The sequence below is a fragment of the Lutra lutra genome, chromosome 5 (assembly GCF_902655055.1).
Source record: "Lutra lutra chromosome 5, mLutLut1.2, whole genome shotgun sequence".
NCBI lineage: Eukaryota > Metazoa > Chordata > Mammalia > Carnivora > Mustelidae > Lutra > Lutra lutra.
In genome coordinates this window covers 25,429,032-25,454,007 of record NC_062282.1, presented here as the reverse complement: position 1 = coordinate 25,454,007, position 24,976 = coordinate 25,429,032, and the positions used below count along the sequence as shown (strand labels likewise).

At 37.5% G+C, this 24,976-nt stretch overlaps 1 protein-coding gene across 2 annotated transcripts; it reads right to left on the bottom strand.

Annotated features, from left to right (window-relative positions):
- Positions 1 to 4,444: 4,444 nt before the first annotated feature.
- Positions 4,445 to 24,942, bottom strand: C5H5orf22 (chromosome 5 C5orf22 homolog). 2 transcript variants are annotated; one of them, XM_047729205.1, is made up of 9 exons: positions 24,746 to 24,942; positions 23,373 to 23,518; positions 21,009 to 21,158; positions 17,478 to 17,907; positions 15,070 to 15,132; positions 14,708 to 14,829; positions 10,879 to 10,945; positions 8,865 to 9,004; positions 4,445 to 6,185 (listed from the first exon to the last, which is right to left on the bottom strand). In XM_047729205.1, exons 1-9 carry the CDS (start codon positions 24,824 to 24,826, stop codon positions 6,053 to 6,055), a joined length of 1,332 nt encoding a protein of 443 aa, XP_047585161.1. In that variant the 5' UTR covers positions 24,827 to 24,942; the 3' UTR covers positions 4,445 to 6,052. The 2 variants fall into 2 exon arrangements, with proteins under 2 accessions (XP_047585161.1, XP_047585162.1); XM_047729206.1 differs by lacking the exon at positions 24,746 to 24,942 and adding an exon at positions 24,385 to 24,708.
- Positions 24,943 to 24,976: the final 34 nt, after the last annotated feature.

Sequence of the window (24,976 nt, the reverse complement as noted above, 5' to 3'; positions counted from 1 at the left end):
TTTTAACTGTGAATCTTTTTATATAAACACGTATCTCGAGACACCTGGGTGGCTCAGTCAGTTAAGCATCTGCCTTTGGCTCAGGTCACGATCGCGGGGATCCTGGGATGGAGCCCCTCATCAGGCTCTCTGAGCAGGGAGCCTGCTTCTTCCTCTCCCTCTGCCTGCCGCTCCCCTACTTGTGCTCACTCACTCTCTAACAAAATAAATTAATAAAATCTTAAAAAAAAACCCCAACACGCATTTTACCATAGTCATGCCTTCATTTATATTCTTTAATACCCTCTTAAAGCTTTTTTTGTATAAATGTTAATGTTTCATTTAGTTTATTCATAGTTTTTCTTTTCTTTCTTTTTTTTTTTTTTTTGAGTGAAATGGTGCTACTATAAGTAAGATGTTTTTTTCTGTCATAATGGGTTGTTCTGATATAGGAGGCCCACTAGATGCTGTGTTGCCTATCTTAGCATGATATCAAATAAAAAATAAAACACCAGTCTGACATCCAAGAAAAGCACTCAAAAGTAAAATAAATCTTAAAAAAACATTTTTAGATGTCTATACTCCATAGCAGAGAAACAGACTGTATAAACAGATGATGTTATTGTGGGTTTATTCAGAATGGTCAGAGAATGTCCTTTTTGGCTGGAATTCGAAAGAGCTACTGCATTTATAAACTTTCCATATTTTTTAACAAATAAGCATTGTCATGTTGGGGTTTGCGGAAGCCCAATAGACCTAACCATTCTCCAGTAAGTTTCTAAATGACTCAGAAATAAGCAGATGAAGATAAAAAAGCCATCATCAGTACTCATAGAACGGGTACTAAAGAACACAGCTGAAGTCTGTGGCGACAACTGGCTTCCTGATGCCGCACTCCAGACTCCGCAGTCCCCGGGCACCCCTGCACGGTGGTGAGCTCTCCCGCAGGGCCTGTTCTCACAGACCATGGCATGAAGGACAAAGCAGAACGTACACAGGCTTCTAGCAGAAGGCATTCTAGAGTTCCCTGCTTTCACTCTTGCTCTCGTGAGGAGGAAGGAAAAGGGCACGGCAAGGTCAGGACTCTACTGGAAGGTGCCGCCTCCCTCTGGAAGGAAAATCAGAAGTGAGGAAGAGTGTTACTCCACCAACACTCAGTGAAGCTATAATCCCAGGGCAATATTCTTTTTAGGGACCAAAAGTTCACGTCCACAGTTTCTGTATGGTAGTGTTAAATATGAGATTTTGAGGCTGAAATTCAAACTATATATATTTTTACATCATGTTAACATAAGCATTGGAACTAATGGAAGTAGAACACGGTTCTCATCAGGATTTATCCATAAGAGAACAGATTGAAAAAGAGCTGGTGAGATGACACCCTGCCCTTCTTCCATGTTTAACACAGTTAATTCTATGGACATGATTGCAGATTATAGGTAGTATTCTTTAGCTCATTTGGACTCACTTTTAACACTTAATCCTTGGTAAATGTCCTTGTATTAACGGTTCTGTTTGTCCAGTTTGCTTTCAAAGATAGCACGCTAACAAGAGGATGTACAATAGAGGGCACATAACAGGCTTATTCCTGCCAAGCTTCAACGACCACTGATATTTTCTGTACTCAGAAATTCATTCAACACGTTTTGAGGCCTTCTGAGGACAGGGACCATGGTGGAGTCTGGGGCTACGAAGATGTATGACAGGACCTCAAGATGCTGCTAGTGCCCTGGGTGAGAGCAGATGTAAATGGCTAAGGTGCAATCCTGGACACCGGAGATGCCCTCAGGAACACAGGGAAGGCCTCGAGTCACATTGAACACCAGGGACTCTGACGGGTTAAACCGCCAAACTCACATAACTAGGAGCCAGCACATATACCTTGAACTTGGATTGATTTCAAAGCCACCAGTACCTCTGGGTCACCCTGCGAGGACAGTGTCTCTTGATGCCGGGAACTGCTCCCGGCGGGGCCGTGCCGCAGATGGTGCCACGCGGTGCTCAGGGTGGTTTCTGTCTCCACGGCTGGCTTTCGCACCGAGCTCCAAGCCTGACTTAAGGGAGACAATGATGGCTCTCCCTCCATGAGCCATCAGGGTCACGTCTGATGGGCTGCTACGTGACCTTACTAGGCCAAGCTGACAGAGGCACTTGCTCTTTCTCTGATGACCCCATTTTCCTTAATGCTCACCAGGCATAGGCGGGGACCCAGATGAAGGATGCTTTGGAGGGGTCTGGAAATAACAGGGAGATGTTTGGAGATACTCTCTCTACCCCCACGTCCCTGTCAGGCTCTGGCTGATACAAGATGGATTTTTTTTTTTTTTTTTTTTTTGCTTGAGGTCATTTATAATCGGCAACATTAAAAATGATGAAGATACAAAAAATGATGAAGATAATTCTAGATTTTATGAAGGTAAATTATAAGTGGGGGTAGCAATTTCTAAACATTGACTGTATCAGGTTTAGCATCACAAATCCTAGCTTTATCTACAAGCAGGCAGGAAGTAAAGTGTAAAGAGGGAAAAAAAAAACCCAACTAGGGCAGACTTTGACTTCCCTGACACCTCCCCCCTTCACCGCTGCCTCGGATTGCAAGAGTACAAGTTTTTAAATTGTGAATCCTTGTACCAGGATCCTTGTACCAAGGGATCCCTTGTACAAGGGATCCCTGTACCAATTTCAAGACAAAACTTACACTGTAAGTAACTCTGCTTAAAGCTGTTACTTCTTTTCTTATGGGCAAGGGCCTGCTTTCTTTGAATAAAAAAAGAAAAAAAATTAAATTCCATCATTCACAGAAATACAGGAGCTAAGATAGGGTTTAAAAAAAAATCAGGATTTAGGAGAGGTATAAGAAGAGCAGTGGAGACTTGGAATAGCCATCACAGGAATTTCAAAGTAGGGCTGAGTTTGGAAATAACCACCAATGTTTACTGAATGGTCCTTGTGCTAAGGTTCTTTATGCTAATCCTCAGAATATCCCAATGAGCTAAACTCTCTTATTGTAAAAGGGAAGCTGAGACTTAGAGAGGTCATTCGGCAGGAATGGGAATGTAGAGAAGGGGACACTGGAGCCAGGCAGTAGCTCTCTGAAGCTCACACTTTTACAACTATGCTCCACTATGTTCAGGAGTAACACTTACTTCCTTATTTTTGTCTTGGCATGCTTCGCATCAACAAGTGTGCTAAGGCCCCTAAACAGTGCTGACGGCTGATAGCTAGGCTTCAAGGTCTAGGTGCCATTGATGAGTGTTTTGAAGTTACAGACATGGCAGGGAAGCTGTAGCTGGAGGTCGAATGACTGTTCAACAAGGTCTTCAAAGGAAATGAAATCGTGCAACCTCAGCCTTGCTTCAGCCTTGGTAATGAGCTCCTGCTTCTCAGTCATAGGAACCAAATTCCCAAGATACCAATGCATTGAATGAAAATTTACTAATTTGCAATGGTAAGACCTACCCTTCCAGTGACCAATTGGAATATTTACCATTTAGGGAACTCCTTCCTAAGAATCCAGGTTCATAGAAACCTCCTCAGTCACCGTAACTTCGTTTGTTGAACCCAAATGACAATAAAGGGATGGGATGGCACGGATGTTTGGGATCCCAGGAGTGCAGCTGGAACTACAAAACCACAGAGACAGTGCAGGACCAGTTAGTTTGGAAACAAGCACGAGAATGCTGTGACCAGGAAGACCAGGCACAGTCCAGTAAGGATCCTCAGGAATCTCGAGCAGTTCTGAAAGATGTCCAACAAAAACTCCTTCAGTTTCATGCACGTGCTCTCCCTTCAGAAGTATGGTGAATGAGATAATCCTGCATTGAGAAACACACCACTGACTATAAACCATTAGCAACATGATGCAAACATTGCCAACAATCCAGGGCCACTACTGCTAAAACAGAATAAAGATTTAGAGAGAATATCCTATAAAGAGTGAAGAACTTTGACTGAGGGCTCCTTGAGGATCCAGAACACTCAAAGCTAGAGGTCTACAAAAGATATTTCTGAAGGAAAAAAAGGAATTTTCTTCTTTGATACTGGGGAATATATACTTGTTAATACCAAAGCTCTGGTCAATGCTTACATTTAACTCACAGTTTAAAAAAAAAGTGCTCAAAATCCCATGCTTCAGTGATATTTGTATATAATCCAAAACCCTGTACAGTGGTATTCCTTATTGGTACTTAAAACACAAATGAAGGACGTCTTGATAAACTAAGTATTTTCTTATTAGAAATGCACAGTGATGTAATTTGCCAAGTTGGTGCTAGTTAACAAAGAGGAACAAATAGGAATTTCATTCAAAGAGAATCACAGAGCAGAATGAAACAATGAATATTCTGAAAAAAGAAACTGATGCCCTTTTATCCTACCTGAGTTAAAACAATGATGAGTCACATCGAGTTCATGGGAACTGACTACTCAAGGAGATCATAAGATCAGTATTATGAACACACTGAGACCACATAAAATTAGTGCTACTTTGGTTTTAAATCTTTAAAACCTCAGAACACACTTTTTTATTTCTTTTAGCACACAAAATAATTTACTCATAAAAGTAACATCCATTTATAGAACTCTAATAATTTTTTTTTAATTTAAAAATAGCACTGTTTTACAATTCTGATTTTACAGAGAAAACCTTCTGGCAAATAATGTTCTATAAGAAGGAAAAGCTGAATGACTTTGCTTTGCTTCTCACAACAGAAACAGGCATTCACGCTATCAGCCTTGGGAAATCAATTTGATGACAAGAAAAATTTGCTGGAAAACAGCATCATTGGAAAAATGGGATCTGGTGCCATCTACTGAGTGGCAATGGAATGGAACTTGGGTACTAGCCAACAAGTTAGGTAATACACTATAATTGCAGCTACATGCAATTCAACATGTACACATGTGGTCAAGGCCCAAAAGTTACATGCAAAAATGAAAACAACTGCTGTGTTAGGATTGAGAAATGGATGGGTGTCTCTGCCCCCCACCCTGAACAAACACCACCCTCCCTTGAAAAAAAAAAAAAGAAAATCAGGTAGGTAAAAATGATTGCTGAACATAAGGAATACTGAAGAGGGAAGACTTTGGTAAATTAAGCAAATGAAAAAGTTCCATGATTAAGAGGGACTCAGGTAGGCTCTCTTACTGATGGAGAGGCTGGTAGAGGGCAGTTAAGTCTTTGGGTATTTATGGTAGGTCAGAATTAAGGATCTATCTTTTTTCTATTTACACCAAAAGCTGGATTATTATTAGAAATTATCAACCCAGACTGCCAATAAAGTGGCACTTAGGAATTATGATGATAATCAACGTCCATACTAATCCTCTGAAGGCACCAAAAACCCTAAAGGGCTTTTCTGATTAGCAAAGAAAATTTTTGTTAGTTGACTTTACTCAACTAGACCTCCTCCACTCCAACAATGTGACAGTATGCACCAACAGCTGAGCCACAACGCTGACAATCTTGGAAAGGTAGATTTTCTGATTTTCATGGACAGGCAAGTTTATTTTTTTGGTAGTAGCTTTTGAGAATGTTACTTCCTTATACAGCTAGGATACCCTGAGTACTAAGAGCATGCCTAAGATGTGTTTATGGTTGTCCTTTCCTTCATAATACTTCTCGTAATCCGTAATTTGTTTCTCAGCTGTCCCCTAAGAGGGCAGGGAACCTTGTCTATTCTGTTCATTACCATACACCCAGCACTTAATTATGTTTGGCACATTAAGTGTTCAATAAATGTCAGTGAGTTGAATGAATAGATGAATCAATTTCGTACAGTCCAACTGACATAGGGGAAAAAGAGGAAAAAACCCAACCCTTACAAAATGAAGAAGACAATGATGGAAAAGTAGAAGAATAAGCAACAATCAGTTGCGGGGGGTAGACTTGATGTAAAAAAAATTGTCATCATTTGACAAGTGATGATATGTTTTGAGATTCAAAATACCTGAAAGATTTTAACTTAAAGTTAAAGCATTTATTTCCATCTTCTCTGGAAAACTCATTTACAAATAAATTAATGAAAACCCTGTTATTACATCAAGATGTAACAGGAGCCTAGTGTTTGTTGTTTCAAGATGGAGAGCATTCTGCTAAGTACACCAGGTGAATGTCTACAGCTCCATAGAGGGAGCGTAGCACATTGAGGACTTTTTCTTGAATGGTGTCAACTTGCTCAGAAGGACAGTAATCATCCAGACTTGACCTGGAACCAAGAAGAGAAATAAAAAGAAAAATACATGTAAAGGAGAGGAGATCATACTGTGCAGTGAGGAAAAGTCTGCATGTGTTGATTTGAATATAAAATAGAAATGAAAGTATGTTGAATTTTGGGGAAAAAAAAACAGTTGAAAGCTACTAAATGTTTATGCCAGGTGCATTACATTATGTTCTTTAATCTTCTCAGCAACTCTACAAAATACATACATTTACGATTCCTTTAAAGGAATATGAAACAGAGAAAATTAACCTGCAGAGATCACCTAGCTAGTAAGTGCTGGTGATGGGATTTAAAATGACATAGCATGTCTTCAAAGCTTTAGTGCTTAATCACTAGATGGCTGTTTCCCCGGAAGGGAGATACTGGAAATAGTGGGAGTTTTTATCTTTGTGATTGGGTATCTTTCTCGTTCTTTTATTATGGGCACAGTAGGGCTAGAAATGATAAGAGTAGAGGCTTTCCAACTGATAAAACGTTTCTGCGTCTAAAAACGATTTGTTAACTATACAAGTACATAGGATTACCCAAAATGCAATAGGGAGATGTGTTGGTATTGGGATTAGTTTCCCAGGTGGTATTAAAAAGAACAAAGTGGGATAGGGCTGGAACCTGTATTTTGGGGAGTCAGAATCAGCAACTATAACTTCAGTTACCAAGTAGTTAGAATGCCACCGACAATTACAGCCAGATTAAGATCTAAAATGATTTCATCACTGTCTCCTGGTTCTGGACTGGGGTGAGGAAAGCCATTTAGATGTGGGATTGGAAATCTTTATAGAAGGAAGTGGATTTAGTTATCTAGCTTAGTCCTTGTCACAAGTATTTTAGACCTAAAGACATAATCTGAAAGACTTGTGATGAACTCACTCTATTCTCTGGTGATCAGGTTATTTTTGAGACTTGATGTAAATAACACACAATAAATGAAACAGAAAAATTTTAAATTCTTAAATACTGTCTAATATATACATATGGATAAAAGTTTAATTTATGGCCTTAATAAATAAGGAGTACTTCGATGCTTTCAAAAAGATTTCTGGCTTCTTTAAAACAGTATTAGAATAGTTCTTGAGGGGAGCTACCCCCAAGAGGGAGTTTTGGACATCTGTAGGTATATTTTTGATTGTCACAATGATAATTAAGGGGCCAAGGCAAGAAGAAAGGACTGCTAGAATGCTTACAATACACAGGACAGTCCTGCAATATGAATGTAAATACCGGTCCTGTGTCCTATATAGTTTCCAAAGTCCACAGAACACTCATATAAGTAAAAAAACCTGTTTTTTTATTTTTTGAGCCTAGAACTTAATACTCTCCTACAGATGAACAAAGTATTTTTGGAAATGGATTAAATATGAGCTAAATTTCCCAGGACTGCAACTATGCTGTATATGGAGAGAAGTCTGGACTTTAAGTTCAGAACTTTACCAAGATGTTGTTAGGACTAAAAAAACCATGTCACTATGACAGTGCTATTCATGGTATTTGGCCAATACAATACATGAGTGTCTGTCTGCACTTGTAACTTTACATTTAGTGACTCTGTAAAGATGCCAGTTTTATGTGGCTTTAAAAAATTTTTTTTAAAGATTTATTATTTGAGAGAAAGAACACACACACATGCACATAAGTGAGAGGGAAGAGTAGAGGAAGAAGGAGAGGCAGATTCCCACTGAGGAGGAGGCCCAACTGAGGAGGAATCCCAACAGGGGGCTGGATCCAAGGACTCTGAGATCACCAGCTGAGCCATAGGCAGACATAGAGACGCCTGACTGAGCCACCCAGGCACCCCTTGTGTGGCATTTTAATATGTATTACTTTATCAGTTACTTTCATTTCTTTTAAGTTACAATGATTTGTGTGTGTGCATATTATGTGCATATGTGTCAGATTATCTATGAATTTCATTTTAGGATGTAAAAGGATATTACAATAAAAATATTAAAGTATTAAACTCATAGTTTCATATAAAACCAGCCCAAAGATTAACACAGAAAAGTTTTATTAAATTGTGGTAACTTTTAGCACATTACTTTCAAATTTGAAACATGGCAGCAGCTAAATATTCCTTTGAAGACACACAAATGGGAATTCTTGTGTTCATCTGAATAGTAACACCAACTTCAAAGACAAGATAATAAGAACTGTATGTTGTTTGCCAACCATCGCTAAGAGGAAAGAGAAAATACAACATCTGACGATTCATCTATGGAGACTGTGTTAATTTCTTATGGCTGCTATAACAAATTACCACAAACTCAGTGGCTTAAAACAATACAAAGTTATTACAGTTTTGTTGGAAATCAGAAGTCCTCAAATAAAGATACTGCATTCTTCTCTAGGTTCTAGGGAAGAATCTGTTTCCCTGTCTTTCCAGCTTCTAGAGGCCACTTGCATTCCTTAGCTTGTGGCCCTATCCTCCACCTTCAAAGCCTGCAGCCTGGCATCTTTCAATTTCTCTGATTCTGACCCTCTTGTCCTTCTTTTATAAGGACCGCTGTGAGCGCACTGGCCCACTGGATAATCCAGGGTAATCTCATTTCAAGATCCTTGAGTTAATTAATCTGCAAAGTCTCTTTTCCTATATAAGATGACATATACACAGGTTCTGGAGATTAGGATGTGAATATCTTAGTGGACCATTATTCAGGCTACCACACTTACCTTGCAATTGTCACAAGAGTAGGTTTTGGTAAATTTTTCAGTAAATAATATACAGACTGAATAAGATATTCAATTTCTTGTTCTGTGCTGATATGGTGAGGAAGTTCGGAGTAATCACAGGTTAGACCAGCCTGGTGAACCTGAAAATAAGAAAATTAAAAACTATACCATAAGCTTTATTGTTTTTAGGTTTTTTAACTATTAATGTCCTTGCTGACAAATCTTTTAATATTGTTGTGGACTGGGCTTGTTTTTTCCTTAACAGTTTCTGTGCTATAGAAGTTCTCTATTCTCTAAAGTTTTAGAAGAACTTGCCTGTAACTTCTGTTTGGGCCTGATGTCCTTTATATAGGAATAATTCTTTTAACTATTTTTTTTTATAATTATGAATTCAGTTTCTTTCTTGAGTCTATTTTGATAATTCATATCTTCTATCAAATCATCCATTTCACCCAGAATCTAAAAGCTGATATAAAACTGTGTATATTCTCATCTTACCTTTTCCTTCAACATATTATTTTTTTTTTTAGATACATGCATCTAATCTAGTACCATGTTCAAACTTCAAGAGGATATAAGGGAAAGTCTTTCTCCTGTTACCAGTTTCTTATGTATCCTTTATGTGTACCAACACATACTATGACATCTATAGATGTATTTTACATGTAAATGACTGGTGCTCCAGTCTTAGCACTAAACTATGCCTGAAAGTTAGAAGTGGCTCATGGGCTAACATTTTATATCCTCTGTTTTGAAGTTTTGAAAAATGGAACTCAATATGTCACTGTTTGGCCTACTGTATATAAGTGTAAAGATTGGGAAATAAAAAAACACTTTAATCTGCTATTTTATTGCTATTGGCTCCGGATACACATCAAAAATTTAACTAGGAACAATCAATGTAGGAAAATGACAGACTGTGCATGTTCTTTTCCACTCAAAGGATCAAAACAGTTGTCTAATCCTGCAGCTATAGGCACATGATATCTGATTCTATACTCTGCAATCAAGCCCATTCCATCCCTTCCTTCTTTCACTAGTGTCCAAAAACTCCCTACCACTGGAAAGATCCTGATATAATGTAACATTTACAGCGGATCTGCATGAAGACACATCCAACAATGTCATGCAAGCTCAAAACATTTTTAAAACCCTAAGTATCTTCTAACTCTATCATTCTTAAAATTGCTATTTAAAAAAAGTGGGTTTTGGACTAGCTCCAATTTAACCAAAATATTCTTTTGTTAGTACTTTTTTATTCTTATAAAGTTGGCATTAAATTAGTACATAAACTTCAGTTCAAATAAGGTGGTTTGCCTGTATTCCACAATTAAAGAAAACTCTAGAGCAAAAACATGATTTATTGAAGTCAAAGAAGCATTACGAGTAAAAGAAGACTTGTGGGTCTCAGTTTTGGCACAAAATCTGAGAAAAGACACTTGTACTTCAAATGGGAAAATTTATGCTTCAAAGACTGTGAAATGATATAAAAATAAAAGCAATTATCATTGACGGTATCCACTTTTACCACAGTTTTCAGATCACTGTTGGCAAACAAAGTCAGTGACAGAGCTGATAGAGTTGAGATGCACTTGCTAGAATACCTTGTCTTTCTCTTGGTTTTGACAATCAGGAAAGTTTTCAGAGAGAAGAAAGATAGGAGGAGGAAGATAGTATGAAAATGAATTAATAAATAAGGGACAACTTTAAAAATTATATATTTATTTTCTCTGGCAAGGAGAGATATGACCATAAACAAAATAAAAAAATACACAGCATTTTTGCTTCTTACATAAAATTGGGAAAAACTTATTTTTTTCTGGAAAACTTTTCCAGTATTCTGACTTCTAAAAAGTTATATACTTTTTCATTTCTTCTCATTTAAATAAAATAATTCATTTACACTTTCCTGGAACACAAATAAAAGAAAAACACTTTAATAAAACTTACTTTTTCTACTCAGAAAAATGCCTTTCTCAAGGGTTAATTTTATACTTTAATATAAAGTATTTACCATTTCATAGTCTGGTACTTCCATCCGTTTTTTCAAACTCTGTACAAGTGGAATTAGTGATTCCATTCTGGAAAAAAGTCACCCTTCAATTAAACATCATACCACCTCAGCTAAAATTATAGGAGCAAATGATCTATTACACTTAAAATTTACCTTTAAGAATGTGTCACATGATGTTTGAGAAAAATGAAAGATAAAGATATTTAAATATCATCTTAAAATACTAAGAAATAAATGTTCCCTGTTTTTTCTTACCCACAAGATTACAGATTGTGTTAAAGGTTGAAAATTAGCACTGAAGAAACGGGGATTTTCCTCTTCTTTAAAAACGGAAGCTCCACCCTGACTTTAAAAATTCTTTTCTTTTTTTTTTTAATTTTAAATTTTTTAAAAGATTTTATTTATTTATTTGATACACAGAGAGAATTCACAAGTAGGCAGAGAGGCGGGGGGGGGGAAGCAGGCTCCCTGCTGAGCAGGGAGCCCGATGTGGGACTCGATCCCAGGACCCTGAGATCATGACCTGAGCCGAAGGCAGAGGCTTAACCCACTGAGCCACCCAGGCGCCCTAAAAATTATTTTCATCAGCGATAAAACTAAGTGCCTTTAGCACATGGTGATGAAAAGAGTTTCTCAAAAGTTAAAAAAATTTAAGAATATATTTATTGACATACACAATTAAACTGGAAAAGTTCTATGCCATTTGGTATATTAACAATAGTGCCTTTACGTGATTTAATTTAGGTGGACCTCTTTGGAAGCCATGATTAATGAATGGTTCTAGTATTCTGCCTCCCTCACCAATACCCACTCATCCGGCGGGCTGGAAAAAAGAAAGAAGAAGGGAGGCAAGGAGGTCTACCTATCAACTCATCCTGCTATTTCTTTCTTTTTCTTAGAAACGCTTTCTGGGGCGCCTGGGTGGCTCAGTGGGTTAAGCCGCTGCCTTCGGCTCAGGTCATGATCTCAGGGTCCTGGGATCGAGTCCCACATCGGGCTCTCTGCTCAGCAAGAAGCCTGCTTCCCTCTCTCTCTGCCTGCCTCTCCGTCTGCTTGTGATCTCTCTCTGTCAAATAAATTAAAAAAAAAAAGAGGCCAGAGGGTCTTTAAAAAAAAAAAAAAAAAAAAAAAAAAAAAAAAAAAAAAAGAAACGCTTTCTGGGCTTCTGGACCCTAATCCCCTACCTCCTCTACTTCTTAATAGTGAGGACTCCTTCACGCTGAGGATCTGGCGCTTCAGGGGCACGGTAAGTCTGGGGAGACTCTTCTTGCTTGTCTCACCTACTTTTCCTTTGTGCTATTTCCCCCCCCAATTCCAGCCACAGCCTGGACTCGCTTCTGTTGTAGCCTCATTGTTTCTCCAAGTCTGTGAGAGAACTCCCTGCAGGTGATGAGGAGGTAACTGGGCATGCTCACCAGGCACAGTGTGTTCAGTGAAAAACGGCCCCATCTAGGGGCTACATTCAGGACTCCAAGGTTCTCATGCCGTTTTAAGCTTTAAACTTGGCTTGAGACATCACGAAGTAATGGGTACTTTTCAATATTTCCAGAAAGACTCAAATCCTGTGAGTTATTTCTATACCTCCCTCTTCCATCATAATTTCAAAAAGGAGGGAATCGTTTTTTGAATTAGCACTCTATGCTCAAGAGGGACAGTGTGAACTGATAGTGAAAATGCCTGGTCAATATTTACTGATGTGATAAGTATAATACCATGGTTTTCCTTAGTGATAATGAAGTTTTATGATCTTTCTATTTCAGGGATGTTTCTCAATATTTTATTTTTAAACAAAAATTACATTGAATATTCTGAATAGGTAACATATACACATAGTAAAAGATGTTTCTCTCTTATAACTTTATCTTTCAGCCACAGAATTCCTCCACCCAGAGGCAACTTCTATTCCAGTTTCTTTTGTATTCTTCTATGTATCTGATGAATTATTTTAAGTAACTATGACAAAACAAGTCTTAGTGGCTCAAAGCACTATGATTCTAACTCTATGTTGCTATCTTATAACTGATGTCTTATATTTACACTATGGAGAATAATCTCAGTTTGTGGAAGATCAATTTGAAAATAAGCTACTTCTGGATTCCTATGCTCAAGAGGACAAAAAAGTCTGGGTCTGATGGTCCTATTTTAGTTTCCTGGCCTTTTGAGTTTACATGATTTAAAGTATTATTTCAGAGACTTAACATCACGAATCATCATGGAAATGGAAACCCAAACCACAGTGAGAAATGACCTCACACTGGTCAGAATGGCTAGAATCAAAGAACAAGAAATAACAAATGTTGATGAAGATTGGAGAAAAGGGAGCTTTTGTGTCCTGTTGGTAAAAATGTAAACTGGTGAAGCCACTGGGAAAACAGTATGGAAGTTCCTCAGAAAAATTGAAAACAGAAATACCATATGATCCAGTAATTTCACTGCTGGGTATTTACCAAAAGAAAACAAAAACACTAATTTGAAAAGATATATGCACTCCTATTTTTAGTACAGCACTATTCACAATAGGCAAGATATGGAAGCAACCCAAGTGTCCATTGACAGATGAATGGATAAAGATGTGTATATATACAATGGAATATTACCCAGCCATAAAAAAGAATGCAATTTTGGCATTCATGACAACATGGATGGACCTAGAGATTATCATACTAAATGAAATGTCAGATAACTATCACATGATTTCACTTGTATATGGAGTCTAAAAAGCAGAACAAAGAAAAGTCTAAAAAGAAGAACAAAAAAACCCAGAAACAGGTTCATAAATACAAAGAACTGGTGGCAGCCAGAAGGGGTGGGGGGAGATATAGGGGAGAGATAGCTGAAATAGGTGAATGGGATGAAGAGGTGCAAACTTCAAGCTATAAAATAAGTAAGTTACAGGGATAAAAACTAAAGCATAGGGAACGTAGTCAATATTGTAAAAACATTGTATAGTGACAGATGGTAACTACACTTACTGCGGTAAGCACTGTGTAACATACAGAATTATCAATTCATTATGTTGTACACTTGAGACTACTATAATATAGTATGTCAACTATACTGTACTAGAAAAAAATAGAATTAGTTTAGGGAAAAGTAACTATACTATTTATGCCAACATCCTTTCAAACTTGCTTTAATACTAAAGGCACTCTTTACCCTACCCTGTAAAATGACAGATGATCATGCCAAAAGAACTTTTTTCTCCACGTCTTCAAGGTAATGTTAATGCTGAGACAATAGGCCCAATAGAGGACCTGATGAAGAATCCAGCTTTCAAATCCCGCTCCCTCGTGTAATGGGCAGCTTAAGCTTCTACTTATAGTTGGGCTATCCTTAAAAGGAGGAAAGTTTTCACATTGCAATTTACCTTTCTAGTCATTTACTTTTACTGTAATTGTAATTATTGTATTGATAGGTTATTTTTTTTTCTTATTCTATTTAGAATAGGGGCTGTCATACCAATTTTTAATCTTCCCTAAGACCCAGAACCACATACTATATATCATAGGGGAAGCCACTGCACAATGATTAAGCACATAACCACTTATTATGTGATTTTGAGCAACTTAAACCTCTGTACCCTAGTTTCCTCATGTATAAAATGAACATTATAATAATGAAGTCATCATTGTTGTAGGGAAAAATGAGTTAAATGCAAGGAAAAATCTTAGAATTGGGCACACAGAACACACTCAGCAAAGGCTAGCCATTGCTAGTAAATTTCTGTTGGCACTTAATAGTGATTTTTTAAAAGTAATTTATCTAGCAAATTTGACAATATATCTAGGACTAAAATAGAGTTGGGGAAAAAAATGTTTCAAGATCTTACCCAGGGTTTGAAGCCCATTTCTGTACAGTTTCTTCATCATCACCATCACACAAATCAGCAAAAGCAGCTTCTAAATCTTCTAACTGATGAATTCGAGTATCAACACAATCTACCAAATCTTCCTTTAAACACATTGAAAAGCCAAGATTGTAATTATTTTTTGAATAAATAAGTGAAATCCCATTGCAATGAAAATATCAGTTCAATTAGTTAAAATCATGACTTCTCAGTACTAACCATGGGCTTCTCCAATAAACACACCAAGATTTTGGTTAGAAGTCTGAGAGCACTCTAATGACTTATAAGATATTATTAGATATGCAATAAATAGACAAAATCCAAAAGAAACAAATGAAGGATACCTCTGTCAGGATGGTACCAGGTTTTTTAAACTGGTACAACTCTTGTAAGATTTTGTATTCTTCCTGGAAAACAAAACAAAAATCCATACACTGGAAAAAATTTTTTTTTTCAATGATATGCTTTAAGTAAAAAATGGCTATGACATAAGGAGAATATCTTAGCTAATCCTTGAAAGATTAGTTTGTGAAAATCAGGGAAAATGTATAACTCAGATGTTACTGTAAACACTGTCCTTGCTTTAGGGTAACTCTGTCCTGACAATAATGTATGAAAATTAGCTATGGAAAAAGATTTGATATGAAAGATTTCTAATAATATTCTATATTCTAAATGGATATATCCTAGGATCTAAATAGATTTTAGCTATGTATAGGAAATAGACATGTCTTTAATAACAACAACAAAAACTCTCCATATTCACCTTGCAGTCCTTTCCCTAGCCATAGAAGAGAACTCGGAAGTTCAAAGGGAATACTGGGGGCAGACACAATGGAAGAATGATGCCTTCTAAGCACAGACTTTCCAGAAGAATGTCTCCCCCGTCATTTAGCACACTAAATAGCCCCATTATAGGTGGGTATATTGGGCCCCAATAATCCCTTTTTGGAGTACTGTTGGGAAGAGTTTATATGCAAGAGCTGAAGTTCATTAAGCACAATGTTGTGCCACTACTCTCATCATAATAATCCTGTAACTTCCCTATCATTATTTTGATTTTAAACTTGAAGAAACTCTGGGCCAGAAAGGTTAGGTAAGTTTCCCAAGATCAAGCAGCTAATAAGCAGTAGAAGTAACAAACAGAAGTTATCTCACTCTGGACTTTTGCACACGTTCTTTAAAAAAAAATGGATATAAAAATCTCCACTTCCCAGGTTTCCTGATAGCACTGAAAAAGGAATAACTGCTACTAAGTTCCTTGTATAACTTTGTAGAAATCTTCATTAAAAACATTTGATTGAAATAAGTTAAGCAGAGAAAGTCAATTATCATATGGTTTCACTCACTTGTGGAGCATAAGGAATAACATGGAAGACATTGGGAGATGGAGAAGAGAAGTGAGTTGGGGGAAATTAGAGGGGGAGATGAACCATAAGAGACTGTGGACTCTGAGAAACAAACCGAAGGTTTTGGAAGGTGGGGGTGGGAGGTTGGGTGAGCCTGGTGGTGGGTATTATGGACGGCATGTACTGCATGGAGCACTGGGTGTGGTGCATAAACAATGAATTTTGGAATACTGAAAATAAAATAAAATTAAATTAAAAAAAAAACCCAAAACAAACAAAAAATTTGAGTATATTTGTAAAATAAATTTCTAAAGTCAGTTTCTTCAACTTTCAGATATGCCTATTCTTCAAGTTTTCTAAATAGTTCTAAGGTCATTTCCATGATTCTAAGAATTTATGGATATAACCCCTGGCTCCATGTACAAGAGCTGAAAGAAACTGTAATTTTTCTCCCTTATTTGCAGGTTGGGAGAGTACTCTAGGTCCCCCAGTCTTGTTTCAGATTATACTAAATCTTCAAATCTTACCTATTTTTTAATCAATACCTATTTAGAGCTCTTTGATAAATCACAACGGCTTCCAATACATATCTGAATTAGGATCGTTAAGTGCAACATCATCATTATAATCCAACAATTTTAGGTAGAAAAAATAGTTTGAATCCCAAAAAGAATAGACTTGAACAACTTTCCAAATGTTAAAATAAGCAGTTACTGTGCTATAAAATGCACTAAGGAATGCTCACTTGGAGCATGAATTTATTGGTTTCTTAAATGTTTCATCTCAGATCTGTGCATGCTAATATTGTCTGGCTTTCCGCATTTAAGATCTGCTGAGGTACCCTAAGAATCACAGGCCTAAATCATTAGCTACAGATAGTACATGTGTAAAATCAGGGACCTCATTGTCCAGTGAAAAATCTGTCACACAGCACTTTATATATGTAGAATCTCCGGAAAGATACACCAAGAAACTGGCCATGATGTTTGTTTTCTGATGTAAGAAACTGAGGGAATGGGAATGGGATGAGAGTGATATTCTTTAATGCATACGCTTTCTTGTATTATAAGATTTTAGTTTTTCCAACTATCCACATATATATTATCCCAATTCATAAATACAAAATAATAACTGCTATCTAGAGCAGGGATCAACAACCCACAACTTACAACTTGTTTTTGTATGGCCCTTGAGTTAAGAAAGGTACATACATAATTCAATTAAAAAAATAGGTGCGTATGATTTTAAAAGGTTTAACAACAAGGAAGAATGTGTGACAGAAATCATATGGGACCCCCAATAAATCTTAATTAATACCTGGCCGTCTGCAGGAAGTTTGTGGATCTCTGATCTAGAAAAATGTCATACAATTCTCAAGATCTACATTTTAAAAATACATTTACCTGAGTGAACATTTCTTTGAAGGGATTCTTGACTGAAAAAAAATCCAAGTCAATATCTAACACGAATGCATCCCCTTTCTTCAAAATTTCCAGAATTTCCCCAGTGCTGACTGTAGTCTGACATTCTTGACTTTCAGAAGAACATGAACATGATTGCTCTAGGCAAGTCTGGCCCCTCCTCTGTGTCAATGTGTCCTTTTCCAGTCCTTTTGAGTAAGAGTCACAGTTAGTAGAAGCAGTATTTTCTGCATCTTCCAGTGCTAGCTTTGGCTTCTTAGCAGAAGACACTGCATCCTCTTCTTCTTGATTGTTACAGAGTTTATAAGGTTTTACCATAATTACATCCAATTGTAAAGGTTTTTGGTTCTCTAGTTGGTCTTCAGTTACATAAAGACCATCACTTAGAAAGTAATGATCCGTACTCGTAACCCTGTATTAGAGGAAAAAACTGTTTTAAAGACAAGCCGACAAATTAGCTGACATTGCATATAGCACTTCCATAGCACTGCAGAAATGTAACAAAGAACATATTTAACAAAAACTAAGTGCTCTCTCTACTTTCTTTAATTCCTGCTCTTCTGCAGAGATAGCATTCCCCTGATTTTAAGTTGGGCACACAACTGCCCAAAGTAAAGACTGTATTTCATAGCCTATCTTGCAGCCAGGTGTGGCTGTTTGACTAAGTTCTGGCTTAAGGCTGTGAGCGGAAGAGAGGCATGCATAATCTTGCTCTCTACGGGCTGCCTGGTGCATGAGCCTGCAAATGGTAAGCCCATCTTGGACTATGAGGACAGAGGCAATGCTCTAGAGATGAAGCAACAAGATAAAAGAAACTGGGGTTTCTGAACCTGTAAACTGCCACATAGGCCCTGGACTGTGTGTGGTAAACTCTAAGAAGAGAAAGAAATAAATGATCCTTTTCAGTTAGTGTTCTGGATCACTTTCATACCAGCTGTAACTTCATCCAAATAATCACTTAAGAGGAAAATGACATCTGGAAATTATTTCTCTTCACAAAAGCTCCCTCTGATGTGTTTCAAAGCTGTGCCAAACTCTGTATAACCATAATATTTTAATATGGAAAACAATTTAAAAAAATCTTATACACATGCAGAATGTATTTTTACAAGTTACAGATTTCCGATTTTAAATGTATCATTATGTTCTTACCTTTTCAACTATATTATGCCTTAGGAAGTACTTGGAATAAATAACAAAACTAAATGCTTCTTTCAGAGGTAGGCTCTATCCAACTAAAATAATGGTTAATATTTAGTTCCTACTCACCTTTCTCTAGCTATTCAGGCTTAAATTGAAAGAGGTATTAAGTTTCCAAATAAGACTAATGGCGTAATACAGCTAATATCCAAGCTTATTATAAATTGTGCCATTCCAAGAATGTCAAAGGCTGTATTCCCCAACCTAAATTTATATTCTTCTTTAATAAAGGACTCTTCACTTTGTTCATATCTGTATAAACACATGCATGTCAGACTACATACCTGTCTCTTCCGTAAACTTTTATTTGCAGGATTAAGTAAAATCACCAGATAATAAAATTTTTCCTAATATTATTATACATTGAGTTTCAAATGTCTTTCTCAGATTATTCAAAATTATTTGATTTTGCAGAAACCTGTTACAGATAGTTAGGCATACTCACTGAAGTACTCAATAAAAGCACTACCATTCTCTCATGTATACCAGTATTATATATAATACTTATTCTAAGTGGAGTCCTATTTATTTATTTAGTGTAATATCCTCAATAAATATAATTTTCATGGTTTCACAACAAAGTTATTTGTGCAACTGATAAGAACATACAACAAAAGTTAACTGTATCATTAAGGATAAATCAGAAATAAAAAGTATCACTTTCTTTAGAATAAATACCCACTAGTGCAATTGCTGGGTCGTAGGGTAGCTCTATTTTCAACTTTTTGAGGAATCTCCCTACGGTTTTCAGAGTGGCTGCACCAGCTTGCATTCCCACCAACAGTGTAGGAGCGTTCCCCTTTCTCCACATCCTCACTAACATCTGTTGTTTCCTGACTTGTTAATTTTAGCCATTCTGACTGGTGTGAGGGGATATCTCACTGTGGTTTTGATTTGTATTTCCCAGATGCCAAGTGATGTGGAGCACTTTTTCATGTGTCTGTTGGCCATCTGGATGTCTTATTTGCTGAAATGTATGTTCATGTCTTCTGCGCATTTTTTGATTGGATTATCTGTTCTTTGGGTGTTGAGTTTGATAAGTTCTTTAAAGATTTTGGATACTAGCCCTTGAACTACTGGGTATTTACCCTAAAGATACAAATATAGGGATCTGAAGGGGCACGTGCACCCGAATGTTTACAGCAGCAATGTCCATAATTGCCAAACTATGGAAAGAACCTACATGTCCATCTACAGATGAATGGATAAAGATGTGGAATAGTATGCAGCCATCAACCCCCCCCAATCTTGCCATTTGCAATGATGTGGATAGAACTGGAGGGTATTATGCTAAGCGAAATAAGTCAATCTCTCTGATATGAGGAGTTTCAAAGACAGGGCGGAGGGTCGTGGGGGGTAGGGAGGGGAAAAAATGAAACAAGATGGGATCAGGAGGGAGACAAACCATAAGAGACTCTTAATTTCAGGAAACAAACTGAGGGTTGCTGGAGGGTGGTGGGGTAGAGATAGGGTGGCTGGGTTATGGACATTGGGGAGGTTATGTGCTATGGTGAGTGCTGTGAAATGTGTAATTCACAGACCTGTACCCCTAGGGCAAATAATACGTTATATGTTAATAAAAAAAAAAAAAGTATCACTTTCAATGAGAAAGACTGCATTTCATTTTCAGTGTATTACCATTTTATTCCACACCCCTTCACCTTTGAAAAAGTTATGGGTTCAGTGCTTAAAACATTCATCCCATCACAAAAGAATGGAGAAAGTCAAGAATGAGATGATATTTCTAAAGATAATTACAGTATTGCAATATACATAAAATATCGGTTAAAGAGCTTATATAACAAAAACAGCTGCACATGTAACTCAAGTCAAAAATGCTGTAATTTAACTTAATTATCTAAAGCTAATCATATCATTAAAATAAAAACGCCAAATCTACTTTTTAGTCATTGGATTCACAAAAAAAAGTTCAAAATGAGGTAATTTTGCTTTTCTATTGCTAATTGTTAAACTTGGCAGGCAATAACTATATTGTAAGGAAATAGTAAAATGCATCATTAGCTATATAATCTATAAGATACTTCAATGATTTAATGGAATTAGTCATCAATGGATCCAGAATTCCAGAAGATAAAGATATTACTCAAAACCAACATGACCAGTAACAAAATATAAATGGTGTGTGAAGAAGGTTAAGAGACTTAAAACTTGTTCCTGGTGTTTGCAGAACTCTTCAAAAGAGTTGAGGGTTAATCTGAGCCCATCTGTATGTAGACAACTTATGAATTATCATGGGGATTCAAAATAAGATAAAAGAAGCACTCATTCCCTCTTATAACACGAGGAAATTACCTGATTGTTGTGGTAGAAGTGTCTCTGCCTACTAAAAAGTGATGTTTGCCCTCTCTTATTTGCTGAGCCCATGTGGGATGAAGCCATAGCACATGAGAAAAATGGCCAGCATAAACTGCAGGCATAATCCAATTCTCAATACTTAATTCTCTGAAAAAGAAATAGAAAACATGGAAACTACTAGTGAGTGTCTTTCCCCAAATGTAATTTCACCCAGAACAAGAGTTTAACAATCCTCCTGATGGCATTAAGGCATCATTTCCCCTTTTCATCGTATTGACATTTGCATGGATGGTGCAAAGCAATGGTGTGTTGGTGTCCTAAGATTAATCAAGGCAACAGCACCAACTCTCTTAGAAGTCACTGTATTCTTCATATCAAGCATCACTACCCCCTCCGAAAGCCAGTTTCATGTAAAAAGGTCCTTCATAATTTTATTAAACCTTGGTCCTTAGTATACATTTTAAATATTCTGGGTGGCAAAATGAGAAATGCAAAAAGTACTTCTGCTACATACTTTGAAGTACATAGGTTTTCTCAAGGAAAAGCACTTGTGATTCAATTGAAAGTTTAACAGCATTTTTCTTGAAAGAAAGACTGATCAAAATACAATGATTATTCAGACCTGAATCTGAATTGTTGGATTCTACATTCAAACTAAGCTTTAAAAAACCACTAACTTGTCAAGTTTTTGTATGCTATTGAATATTCATAATTATCTGAAAAGGCTATGAAAATACTCTTCCTAAATTTTTTTCATTTACTTCCACCAAAACAACATATGGCAACAGACTGAAAGTGGAAGTAGGTAGGAGAATCTAGCTGTCCCCTATAAAGACAAATATTAAAGAGATGTGCAGAAACTTAAACACTGTTACTCTTCTCAATTTTTTGCTTTAGAAAATATATTTCTCATAAAAATATCATATTTATGCTAACATATTAAGGTCTACTATTTTGAATTGAATTTATATTTTAAACATTTCTCTGTTTTAATTTCAAATACAGTAAATGTGAATAAATGTAACCCATACTTAGAAAAAACTCAATAATTTTAAGGGTGAACAGGAAGTCTCAGACTAAAAAGTTTAAGAATTATTATTCTATGACTAGAACTATACAGCCTGCATTCTTATCTCATAATTCTTTTTAATTTCTAAAATATAAAACCTCTAAATACAAAAGAGAATAACAACAATGGTAGAGCTGCCACATTTCTTTAGAAATTACTGCTCTAAAATGGGGTTCTGGAAAAAGGCAACTGAAAGAAACGTAGTAGGCTAAAGTTAATTCATGAAAGCATCTATCTTTTAATTTTATATTTTAAAGAAAAATTACTGCTATGCACACAACTTTTTATATTGTATGGCTAGGCTACATTCTAACACATACATAATGAGACAGTGGCAGAATTTCAGAGAACTTTATTACAGAAGAGACTCTAGTAAGTCTTTATTTAGAAATATATTACATATGACCCTTTGAGGAGAAAGTAGTACAAATTGAGAGGTTGGAAGGGGTCAATACTGGAAAGACTCAATACTCGAAGGAAGGATATACAAATTAAAGATGTGTTGCCTATACAACCAATGAACAACGTGTTTAAAATACATTTTGTTGCAACTTAGTATCCAGACTTCTAAAGTGGGGAGGAAGGGAGAAATGGCTTGGGTAACTTCTAAAGTCTCTTCTAATTCCAAAATTCTATATTCTAAAGCAGAGGCTGGCAAACATTGGCTAGGCCACTTATTTTTGTAAATAGAGTTTTATTGGAATATAGCCACCGCCATTAGTTACACAATGTCCATTGTTGCTTTCTTACTATGAGGGCAGAGATAAGTAGTTGCAACAGAGACCATATGGTATGCAACCTTAAAATATTTACTATCTGGCTCTTTAAGAAAAAGTCTGTCAATATTTGCTCTAAACAAAATAAAAAAGGCAAACAAAACGAAAACAAAACTCAAGAGAGGTCTGTTTCCTTTGTTTATCATGTATTGCCAATTGTATCTCAAACACATAAAATCTCATAAAGAAGGATGCCTGGCTGGCTCACTTGGTGGAGCGTGTGACTCTTGGTCTCAAGGTCTTGAGTTTAAGCCCTCCATTGGGGAAGAGTTTACTTTAAAAAAAAAAAAAAAAAATCACTGGGGTGCCTGGGTGGCTCAGTGGGTTAAGCCTCTGCCTTTGGCTTAGGTCAAGATCTCAGGATCCTGGGATTGAGCCCCGCATCGAACTCTCTGCTTGGCAGGGAGCCTGCTTCCTTCTCTCTCTCTGTCTGCCTCTCTGCCTACTTGTGATCTCTCTCTGTCAAATAAACAAATAAAATTAAAAAAAAAATCATTAACAAAAACCACATATTACCCAAAAAGTGTTTCCTTGTCAAACACAGTGTCAGCTGGCATATTTACAGGAATAAGGAGGTCTGGATGTGAATCAAAATGCACAAAACTTATGTTACTGGCAGGAAGATGCTTTGAGCCAATGGCCCGGTATATGTAAGGCAGGACCTGTAAAAGAAACACATGCACACATTCAGAATTAGCGCTGAAATCACGAGCATATGCTCAACTGCAGCCTGAAAAACAATGCTTCACATAAACACACGTAACTTGAAGCACATCAGGTTGCTAAGAAGTAGGAAAACATAAAATTTGTTCAACTGTAGATGGGTTTAGATAGCGTTCCCATGCTTTACTTTTTCCTCAGAAGTTCCAGCTCCCATCTCCGAAGGCTTTAGTGGGCTTCTCTTTGCTGCCATCTTGCCCCATCACAAAATCAGAAGATAAATGTGTGTCAACAGACAAGGGCTGGCTCTCACGAAGTAACTGGTGGTTAATACACCTTCCGGCATAACGATGTGTTCAAGCTACCTTGGTTCTCCTGGCCTTTTCCACACCTTAGGATGGTGGAGCTAGACTAGGTGGTCTCTAAGGCTCCTGTCCTGTTACAGTCTCCGTACTTCTAGGTTTAATACCGAATTTGAAAGCACATCTTAATCCGCCCTTGTGCTTTTTCTCAGGCCCATACACACTATCCCTACCTCCTGGGAACTCAACTTCCTTTCGCTATGCACAAATCTGGAATCATCCTCTCCCCCTTTCCTATCCAGAGATCTTCCAAGGCCGATTCGTTAAAGTAAAAAAAAAAAAAAAAAGTCTCGAATCCATGGGCCTCCCTTCCAGAAGAACAGACTAAGGCAAGTAGCACTGCCATAAAATGGGAAATATCTTTCGTGTTTATAAAAGCCGGGCTCGGTCTAAAAAGATTTACGTACACACTAAGCACAGAAGAATGCCAGCAGCCCCAAGAGTGCTACGATGATGGTCCCTGTGTCACAGATGGCGGCCCACATTCTTTATAAAAAGCTTCCCACCTACACACAGCCGTGCGGTGATGGAGACGCCGGAGAAAGCTAGAAGCCTGCGTCAACCCGCAGGTTATGGACACGGCGCTCTGCAGGGAGAAGGCATAAGTTCGAATCCCGACGCCACCGGCTGTTGGTGTGGGATTCTGGGCAAACCGTGAAGGTTAAATGAGCTGCCCGACACATAGTAAGCGAATCACAAACGTCAGCGCCTATTCTCCCAAGTTAGTCATTTTGGCGTTTTTCCCCACAGCAATGGAACTCGCGCGGGTAACAAATTCTGCTTATATCTGGCCTTCGATACCGAGGCTCCGCGACTTCCTTAGCCCTCGCGCGATACTGCCCCGGAATTCAGCAGCCGCCCGCTCACCTCCTGGTGATCCTCCACGACCCACACTGGGAGCTTGGGGTAGCACCGGAGGCGAGCGCGCTCTCCCACAGAGTCGCCCATGGTTTTCCCGCGCGGCAGCACCCCAGGGAGCCGCAATCGCGAGGTTAGGACCCGGGAATGCCGGAGTTGCAGCCCTACAGCCCCTCCCGCGTGGAAACGCGCGCTCACCCGGTTGCGGTTCCTCATTGGAAGACCCAGAGGGCAGGGGGC

What these genes read in the sequence shown, in the direction of transcription:
- C5H5orf22 (XM_047729205.1), bottom strand. Translation starts at nt 24,826, where the DNA reads ATGGGCGACTCTGTGGGAGAGCGCGCTCGCCTCCGGTGCTACCCCAAG. An exon ending in GACAAGGAAACACTTTTTGG is followed by an intron (nt 21,159 to 23,372) that starts GTAATATGTGGT and finishes TTTCTTTTTCAG; the next exon opens with AGAATTAAGTATTGAGAATT. An exon ending in CTGGTACCATCCTGACAGAG is followed by an intron (nt 14,830 to 15,069) that starts GTATCCTTCATT and finishes ATGTGTTTAAAG; the next exon opens with GAAGATTTGGTAGATTGTGT.